Source organism: Salmo salar, chromosome ssa18 (genome assembly GCF_905237065.1).
Source record: "Salmo salar chromosome ssa18, Ssal_v3.1, whole genome shotgun sequence".
NCBI classification, from domain to species: domain Eukaryota; kingdom Metazoa; phylum Chordata; class Actinopteri; order Salmoniformes; family Salmonidae; genus Salmo; species Salmo salar.
The window spans coordinates 27,514,282-27,524,780 of NC_059459.1; the positions used below are offsets into that span (position 1 = coordinate 27,514,282).

Genomic DNA, 10,499 nt, shown 5'->3' on the forward strand with positions numbered 1-10,499 from the left:
ACAACTTCAATTAGCACTGAGGTGTGAAGTGAGAGGTGTCAAAGCCTTTGAACCCAACAATGGCAGGAGAGTCTCACAGCCTACCCCACCCAAATCCAGAGGCCTTTGAAGCCCCCTCCCACTTTTCAGAGACCACCCCCTGGCATTTTCTACAAGGATTCTACTTCCAGAAATACGCTTCTCCCAAGTGGGTGTGACACCTACTCCCGTTGCCTGCTGCTTGGATCCCACCTGGCGATCTGTACACCGTCTGCCCTGGCCTGTCTCCCCCTGTCTGGTACAGGTACCCCCACCACACTCCCCCCTGTCTCCCGAGCTTTCGCTGGCCTCCAGCACACACGCACTGTTGGGGCGAGTGACTCTGAACTTGCAATGTTTTTTTTCTTGTGCTTTATGCTATTTGCCTAATGGTTCCTGCATGCTTTGTTGACTATGAACTTGCTTGTTTACCCAACCAGGGGACATACCATGTTTGTTCCCACTCTCTGCAGTGTTGATTTATGACATTTCAATGTGCAATAGATGGCAAAAAGATAATATTGTACAGCAATTTCATCAGGTAACAAGAATACAAAGCCGGTGATAGGTGGTTAGAATAGCATGGGAGGCAAAGAGTCTATGAACTTGACTCTCTATCGTTAACACAGACTCTTTGCCTCCCATGCTATTCTAATCACCTATCACCGGCTTTGTATTCTTGTTACCTGATGAAATTGCTGTACAATATTATCTTTTTGCCATCTACTGCACATTGAGCTCTCCCTGTCCTCTGCCGTGCCCTGATTGTATTACTGCTGATGATATCTGGAAATGTGCATGTACACCCTGGCCCATCTACTGTTGCTAGCCCCAGTTCTGACTTGTGCTCTGATATCTGCTTCACTGATTTCTGCTCTAGTAAAAGCCTGGGTTTTCTGCACGTTAATACTAGAAGCTTATTACCTAAAATTAATCAATTGAAAGTGTGGGTTCATTGCTCCAATCCATGTGTGTTGGTTATTACTGAGACGTGGTTAAGGAAGAGTGTTTTGAACACTGATGTTAGCCTTTCTGGTTATAACCTTTTTCAGCAAGACAGATCTTCCAAAGGTGGTGAAGTGGCAATATTTACCAAGGAACACCTTCAGTGCTCGGTTGTCTCCACCAAGTCTGTCCCCAAACAATTTTATTTGCTGGTTTTAAGTATTAAACTTTCAAATAGCTCTTTGTTGACTGTTGCTGGGTGTTATTGTCCTCCATCAGCACCGGCCTGTACCCTACCGGCTCTAAGCTCTCTCCTGGCCCCTTACACTAAGTCTGAATTTGTCATGCTACAGTGCCTTGCAAAAGTTTTCACCCCGTTGGCGTTTTTCCTATTTTGTTGCATTACAACCTGCAATTTAAATAAATTTTTATTTAGATTTCATGTAATGGACATACACAAAATAGTCCAAATTTGTGGAGTGAAATGAAAAAAATTACTTGTTTAAAAAAAAAGATATATATAAAAACGGAAAATATGTATTCACCTCCTTTGCTATGAAGCCCCTAAATAAGATCTGGTGCAACCAATTACCTTCAGAAGTCACATAATTAGTTAAATAAAGTCCACCTGTGTGCAATCTAAGTGTCACATGATCTGTCATATGATCTCAGTATATATACACCTGTTCTGAAAGGCCCCAGAGTCTACAACACCACTAAGCAAGGGGCACCACCAAGCAAGGGGCACCACCAAGCAAGGGGCACCACCAAGCAAGCGGCACTATGAAGACCAAGGAGCTCTCCAAACAGGTCAGGGACAAAGTTGTGGAGAAGTACAGATCAGGGTTGAGTTTTTGAACATCCCATATAGCACCATTAAATCCATTATTAGAATATGGCACCACAACAAACCTGCCAAGAGAGGGCCGCCCACCAAAACTCACGGAACAGGCAAGGAGGGCAGTAATCAGAGAGACAGCAAAGAGACCAAAGATAACCCTGAAAAGAGCTGCAAAGTTCCACAGCGGAGATTGGAGTATCTGTCAATAGGACCACTTTAAGCCATACACTCCACAGAGCTGGGCTTTATGGAAGAGTGGCCAGGAAAAAATAATGTTTTTTGTTTGGTGTTTGCCAAAAGGCATGTGGAAGACTAAAATTGGAAGAAGGTACTCTGGTCAGATCAGACTAAAATTGAACTTTTTGGCCATCAAGGAAAACATTATGTCTGGAGCAAACCCAACACCTTTCATCACCCTGAGAACACCATTGTGTTTTTCATCGGCAGGGACTGGGAAACTGGTCAAAATTGAAGGAATGATGGATGGCGCTAAACACAAGGAAATTGTTGAGGGAAACCTGTTCCAGTCTTCCAGAGATTTGAGACTGGGACGGAGGTTCACCTTCCAGCAGGACAATGACCCTAAGCATATTGCTAAAGCAGTTTAAGGGGAAACCTTTAAATGTCTTGGAATGGCCTAATCAAAGCCCAGACCTCAATCCAATTGAGAATCTGTGGTATGACTTAAAGATTGCTGTACACAAGCAGAACCCATCCAACTTCAAGGAGCTAGAGCAGTTTTGCCTTGAAGAATGGGCAAAAATCCCAGTGGCTAGATGTGCCAAGCTTATAGAGACATACCCCAAGAGACTTACCGCTGTAATTGCTGCAAAAGCTGGCTCTACAAAGTATTGACTTTGGGGGGAGGGGTGGGGGGAATAGTTATGCACACTCAAGTTTTCATTTTTTTTGTCTTATTTCTTGATTGTTTCACAAAGTGGTTTCTTTGTTTCTTCAAAGTGGTAGGCATGTTGTGTAAATCAAATGATACAAACCCCTCAAAAATCAATTTTAATTCCAGGTTGTAAGGCAACAAAATAGGAAAAATGCCAAGGGGGTGAATACCTTCGCAAGCCACTGTAGGTGACCTAAGCTGGGACATGCTTAAACCACCTGACCAAGTCCTAAAGCAATGGGACTCCCTAAATCTTTCTCAGATTATTACCAATCCCACAAGGTATGACTCAAAACACCAAGAACAGGCTACTGTTCTTGATGTTATCCTCACAAATAATCCTGATAGGTATCAGTCTGTTGTTTTTTGTAATGACCTTAGTGATCACTGTTTTACAGCCTGTGTTTGTAATGGCTGCTCAGTGAAAAGACATGTCCTGATTTCTCATAGACGCTTGCTAAAAAACTTTAATGAGTAAGCCTTCCTTCATGACCTGGCCTCTGTAAATTGGTATAGAATCAGCTTGATCCCCTCTTCGAACACATATGGACCTTAGTTTTTGATATTTTCAGTGGTATTGTTATCAAACACGCCACCATAAAGAAAATGAGAATTAAAAACAGGTTCAGCCCCTGATTCGACCATATTCTTGCAGACTTACTTCACCTCAAGAATTCCATTTGGTGAAAGACTCGGCACACGCATACTCAGGGGGACTGGCTCTCGTTCAGGCAAATGAGAAATAAGTGCACTCAGGCTATCCGGAAGGAGCAGTTCTCTCTCTGTGGGTCTAACCCCAAGAAGTTCTGGAAAGCGGTTACAGACCTGGAGAATAAACACTCGTACTCACAGGTAACTATGTCCCTTAATATTGATGATGTGGTTGTTACTGACAAGGAGCACATGGCTGAGCTCTTTAATCACCACTTCATTACAGTTTTTCTCCATTGGTTTGGCTCATTTCTTGAAACAGAAATGACATTCTCAAAACTCTAAATCATTTGGCAAAACAGTCTTATAGTTCAGCACAGCACTATAGCTCACTTGCAAAAGCTCATATCTCTCCTAAAACTGTTCACTCATGCTTCAAAACTAAATTCCTTTCCCATATAAAGAGTCAGTGCCACGAAAATGGCAAAGATCCTTCTCAATTGCTTTGGCTCATTTCTTGAAACAGACCGGACATTCTCAACACTCTTGGTGCTTTAACCAAAACTAAATTTCCTTCTCATTTAAACAGTCAGTGCCCCCAAAATGCTTCGTCCCTTTGGCATTGTGTAAGCACTGCAAGTCAAAATGTTTAGATGTTTTGTCACTATGGCAGAGGACCATTGAAATATCCCTCATGTCCACCTTTCAGTCTTAGCCCAGTCCTTCATTGACAATGGTTACTGTACTGTTTTTTGTCCAGCTAACAGAATACGATTGTGTATAAAACTGAAAAAAAGAAATAGGATTTTAGGGTAAGAGTAGCCTCCAAGGTTTGACATCACACATTGCACTCATACTGCCAAGGAAATTGTAACCATTATCATTCACACACATAAAGTAACTTCCATAGATCAGAGTAAAAAGAAAATGTATACAGCATAATATACTGTAATATAAACACACAAACAAAAAACAATGAAAATTATATGCAGCCTACAGTGCTGCAAATAAAGCTGGAGTTTCACAACTAACAGTTCTTCACTGGTCGCTGTCCTCACCCTCCCTCTCCTGGCCACCATCCTCACCCTCCTGGCCATCCACACGCTGCTGTCTGTCTGGCCACAGATTCTCGTCCACATCACAGCGTATATTCTCCCTTGCGATGCAACGAGGGAAGAAACGGCGTGCATGTCGCAACCATCCCCTACACTGATCTCCTGTAATATCCTCACACGCAGCGTCCATTGCATGGAGCAGGGACCTCTGATCTTGAGCCCGATGCTCATACACTCTCCACCTCCAAGCGGAGAAATACTCCTCAATAGGATTGAGGAAAGGAGAGTAAGGTGGTAGGAACACCATGACCATCCTTGGATGAGTAGTGAACCAGGCCCTGATGAGCGGGCCACGGTGGAAATTCACATTGTCCCATACAATGACATATTGTGGTAGGTGAGGCCCTACGAGACCTCTCTCATTTTCAGGGATCAAATCAAAATGAAGGCGGTCCAAGAAGATGAGGAGATTCTGTGTATTGTATGGGCCAAGACTGGGGATGTGAGTGGCCACACCATTCTCAGATATGGCAGCACACATAGTTATATTGCCCCCTCGCTGGCCTGGGACATCCGCCGTGGCCCGGTGGCCAATAATATTACGGCCACGTCTTCGGCCCTTGGCCAGGTTGAAGCCAGCTTCATCCACAAACACGAGGATGTGATGGGTCTCGTTTCCTTCCAATGCCATTATTCTCTACAATAGCGTAAAAAAAGAAAACATCAAATCAGTCATACACTACAGTTACAGACAATTACATAGGAATGTTCTATGTTCTCCACACGTTCAATATACTACTGGCCACTACTCCAGTGGTGCCAAACCTGGGGTACATGTACCCCTATGCAGAGGTACTACAGGGGGTATTTGACAGAAAGGGGAGGGGGGAAATCATCAATGACTAAACTTACTGAAATGTTACAGTAAAACCCACAGTATTAGATAGATTTACATGGGAAGCACTAATTGCAGCTCTTTGACCCCTTTTCTTATTGTATGTTATATTCTTCAAAATAAGGATTATAATGATAATTGCATCATACAGTAAGCTGCAGTTTTTAGGCAAAATGTTGAAGTCAGATAAATCAAATACTTCCATACCTGGATACACAAATCAGGTAAAGTGGGTACTGAAGCCAAAAAAGTTTGGGAACCACTGCTTAATTGTAAAAAGGTTATAATGATGGACAACCAGTAACTGACTTACATGTACATACTGGTACCGCAGCTCTTTCACTCTATCAGAGTTCCTCTCAAATGGTACCCTGTAAATTTGCTTCATTGTCATCTGGTGCTTCTTCAATATCCAGTCTATTGTGGAGTTGCTTATAGAGTTGACATTTTGGAATATGGCATTGTCTTGTAGGATTGCAGCGCGGATCTGTCTCAATGTGATGGCATTATTTGCCATCACCATGTTAAAGATCTCTTGTTCTTGTTGTTCATTGAGAAGTTTTCCTCTGCCACCCGTGCAAGGTTGTCGTCCAATCCTAGATATAGAAGTCAAAGGACAACACTCCATTCGTAATGTATACCTTATGTATTCCTTACAGAATGAGTTACCTATGTAATTGTATTGTTGTTTTACTTACAGTAACTTTACCACAATTCTAATGCATCACTGCACAGTGACTGGAATACTACTGTAAACTGTATCATCAATACTGTAGAAAATAAACTATTGATGGAGGAGACTGTTGAGCGAGGCACATTAGGCTGCACTCGGCGACCTGCCTCCGCCATTGTGAGGCCATGGTTGATGACATGGTCTATAATTGTGGCCCGAATTTCATCCGGGACAGCATGGTGTCTTCGTGCTCCTCGGCCTCTTCCCCCTATTCCACCACCACGCACCCTTACTCCTCCTCCTCCTCCTCCTCTTCTTCTTCCTCTTCCTCTTCCTCGAGCAGGCAGTTGCCCTTGTTCATTTACTTGGCCAGGTGCCTCCATGTTCAGAAATTGTACTGGTCCTGCATGGTCAAGCTCTTTACATACATGTTTGGCAGCATTCACAGTCATGGACAGCACCTGTCAGGTAACTAAACATACTGTTTGATTGGTCATCTGAGATGTGTGAAACTCCTCCTTCGTTAGTCAAGTTTCACCTGACTGTCAATTGCTGTAATAAATTTATCAAATGTTTTAGGGGATTCATATATGGTATTCATGGTATTATGTTCTTGACTAATTTTGACAATTGAACAGACTATTGTGCATGTGATGACTTATACAATGAAATGACGCTGACACGTTTTGGAGCGAACAACCATTAGACTGAGAATCAACAATCAGTTTAGATCGATAAGATCTATTCACTTGGAAATTGTGCTAAATGTAGGCTACATGTACTTAATAATTTGCAAATATGTACTGAGACATTGAGACATGTACTTAGACATTTGCAATTTGATGAAATGAATGAGAAATTCAATTCTGTTGTGAACAATTGCCAAGTGGTTTGGAGGTTTGTCCATGTAGTTTTGAGAATGTAATTTCTGTTTCAAGAAATGAGCCAAACCAATGGAGAAAAACTGTAAGTCAGGAATCCTATTTGACTCAGCCATGGCTCCTTGCCTGTCCAACATTTCCTCATCTCCCACCCCTTATAATGCGACTAGCCCCGATGCTCCTCCCTATTTTTCCCCTGACCTTTTTAACCTGTCTCTACTCTCTGGGGAGGTTCCCATTGCTTGGAAGGCAGACACGGTGCGTCCTTTATTGAAATTGGGAGATCAAGCTGATCCTAACTGTTATAGGCCAATTTATATTTTGCCCTGTTTATCAAAAATGTTGGAAAAACTTGTCAATAATCAACTGACTGGCTTTCTCACAAGCCTATATATGTTAATGGGCTTGTGAGGCAGTGCTGTATCATGAATACAGTCACGGGTAAAAGGGTTGTCTAGTGTTAAATGGGTTGACTGGACATTTACCTGTGAAATTATTCATGATGGACCCAGTCGGTATTGGATAGAACACAGCTCGTGGGGAAAACAAGCTGTGGTTACCTAGGTTCCCCATTGGCTCACAGCAATAACTTGACCTTTTTCAAATGCAATTTTCTTGTTGTCTGCTTGTTTTTGTAAATTACCAAACTACATTTAAGAAAAGTACAACATGTCTAAAGATTACTTTTCAACATTGCCTGCTCCCTAGCGTTCTCACTACTTAAAAAAAGAGTAATATTGTAGGGCTTCCGTCGCCACTTTTCATGACGATGCTAGCAGCCACTTGAGTGAGTGAGTGATTGCTAGCTACCTACCGACCGGAACATTAAGCTAGCCAAGACCAACAACACAAACAAACAGACTATACAGCAGACTCTATTTACATACGTGGGAGCATTGCAGACTGTAAGTCGGGATTTTTGACCTGGCTACATGTACATAGAACAACACAGCAGCTTTTCGTCATGTTTTGTTATTTCTATATAACAAAAAATTTACGACAAAGTTGCCTCTTTTACAATGGGGGTCAATAGGAAAGAATGTTGGTTTTCCCCAATTTGTGGGAGTGGTCGAGGGGAATTCATTATTACGTGAATACCGACTGAGACTATACAGCACTGCCTCTTGTGCCTTATTACTTAAGAATGGCATTGTCCTCCCAAAATTAGTCTCTCACAACTTTTTGCCACTGAGATTTGTCAATAACAGCAGCTAAATTCAGGGAAGCAATGTTGTTGAGAGCTGTAGCAACACTTTTGCAGTTGTCCATAGCAATATATTTCAAAGAAATATGCGGAACCTTATACTGTCCTGACCAGAGAAGCCCCCATTCTGTTATAGACGGAAGCCTGTGACATAGCAGACCAATCAGAACTCATCTCTCATCATGTCCAGCCCTTCCATTATCTCAGCGAATCATGGCTTGCCTGGAAGGATCCCGTCTTTCTCCCTTTATACTGTAGCTCATTGCTTTCTCCTTGGCTAAAATAGGCTCATCATTTAAATGTTTTATTCATATTTATAGAGCACATACGAGTTTGTAATTAAGGCAAAATGAAAGTTCACATATTCAAGAAGGCATGACTTAAGAAAATATTATAATAATCAAACGGCCCTCCTGTAAAGTAGGAACTAGCATCAAATGCCTTGGATCCTGTAACCAGTCACATATGTACGTAGGTGGCGCATAAGTGTGTATTTGTCATGGCAGAGGACAGGGTGGACCTCAAGCGTTGACGATGAGCTGATCTCTGATATAAAGACTGTGAGTACTGTACCCTGGGGAGCAGACACTGTGTCACTGTGCACTGAGATGAACTTATCGTCACTCAGCGCCTTTCACTGCCAACAGACATAATCAACCCTGATAGGACAAGGAGATTACATAATGGTACCTGATTGGACAAGGAGATGAGTGGACAAGAGATGCCCCTGGACAGTTTGCGTGAAGAAAAGATAAGAGTCTCACACACACACACACACACACACACACACACACACACACACACACACACACACACACACACACACACACACACACACACACACACACACACACACACACAGGCACACACACGCGCACACAGGTGCACACACACGCACACACACGCAGGCACACACACAGGCGCACATGCACACATGTGCACACGTACACACACACACACACACACGCACACACACAAGCTGCTGATCAGAGTGGGCAGTGGGCTGGGGGAGAATAAGAGCAAGAGACACACATTATATGATGAGTAATAATAACAGGATCATTTGAATTGCATCTTCAGTGCATAACAGTCATAGACAGAGTTGATGAGTCTTTGCTGAAACTTGCATAAACATAACATAGTCAATTAAAATCCGGGTCACTCAAATGAGTACGATATGGTACGTTTGGTATGGTTTTATTCATTTGTGGATGTCCATCGTCCATTTTGTATGATATGTTATGAACTACAATTCGTATGATATCTTACGAATTACATTTCGTATGATATGTTATGTGCTTGATTCTATAGACTCCTGATATCTCCAGGAGTGATAAGCAAAATGTTTGTCTCATCAATCTGTTGTCTAATACTGTCTTTTTTCTAGCTAGGGCCATATACTTTAAGTACTGCATTACTTCATAGTGTCTTACTTGGTGTGTGAACTGCTGACTGCTCATAACTTGCAGATGATTGTTGACAAATCAACCAGGATCAAGGGGCAGGGCAATTTTTGACTGTTGTTTTGGTAATCAGTGGCTGTATTGGAGGGGGAGTAGTTTCTCCTCTCCTAGGCAATCAGCAATTAGTACTGGGAGGTGTGCTCTTCACCTCTGCAAGGCAATTAGTGTTAGTACTTCAGTCTCCCCTGTTTTCTCAGCGGCAGCCATGTAAGCTACAGTCTCGTCGCAAAACTAAGACCGTCGCCAAAACTACGACGGTTATGCTGAGTTATTCTGCCGAGTTATTTGAGTAAGGAAAGAGAGGACGGTTCCACAACACTCTCTCATTTGAGAGTCTTACCTAGTTATTTACAGATGATCTCATTTTGCTCTTTTGTAGCTTTGTAGCTTTGGCAACTATGTACGTGTTTTCTATACCTGTTCGCTCCTCTCCCTGTAGGTTTCACAAATGCTCCCCATCCCTTGTTTGCAGCCCTTGTTTGCAGCCCTTCTAACACTCATGTGGCCACATGCATCTCTGCATGGCCGGCAGGTATTTCAGTTTGGATATCGGCCCACCACCTCAAGCTCAACCTCGTCAAGACGGAGCTGCTCTTCCTCCCGGGGAAGGCCTGCCCACTCCATGACCTCTCCATCACAGTTGACAACTCCACAGTGTCCCCCTCCCAGAGTGCAAAGAACCTTGGTGTGACCCTGGACAACACCCTGTCGTTCTCTGAAAACATCAAAGCAGTGACTTGCTCCTGCAGGTTCATGCTCTACAACATCCGTAGAGTAGGACCCTACCTCACACAGGAAGTCCTAATCCAGGCACTTGTCATCTTCCGTCTGGATTACTGCAACTCGCTGTTGGCTGGGCTCCCCGCTTGTGCCATCAAACCCCTGCAATTTATACAGAATGTTTCAGCCTGCCTGGTGTTCAACCCCGCACACTTCACTGGTTTCCAGTCAAGGCTCGCATCCACTACAAGACCATGG

At 43.0% G+C, this 10,499-nt stretch overlaps 1 protein-coding gene across 1 annotated transcript; it reads right to left on the reverse strand.

Annotated features, from left to right (window-relative positions):
* Positions 1 to 4,356: 4,356 nt before the first annotated feature.
* LOC106577175 (uncharacterized) lies at positions 4,357 to 6,935 on the reverse strand. The gene is made up of 2 exons (XM_014154991.2): positions 5,614 to 6,935; positions 4,357 to 5,102 (listed from the first exon to the last, which is right to left on the reverse strand). Exons 1-2 carry the CDS (start codon positions 5,926 to 5,928, stop codon positions 4,389 to 4,391), a joined length of 1,029 nt encoding a protein of 342 aa, XP_014010466.1. The 5' UTR covers positions 5,929 to 6,935; the 3' UTR covers positions 4,357 to 4,388.
* Positions 6,936 to 10,499: the final 3,564 nt, after the last annotated feature.

Coding starts and splice junctions, on each gene's coding strand:
- LOC106577175 (XM_014154991.2), bottom strand. CDS start 5,928: ATGGAGTGTTGTCCTTTGACTTCTATATCTAGGATTGGACGACAACCT. Junction 5,103..5,613: donor TGCGGTACCAGTATGTACAT/GTAAGTCAGTTA, acceptor ACGCTATTGTAG/AGAATAATGGCATTGGAAGG.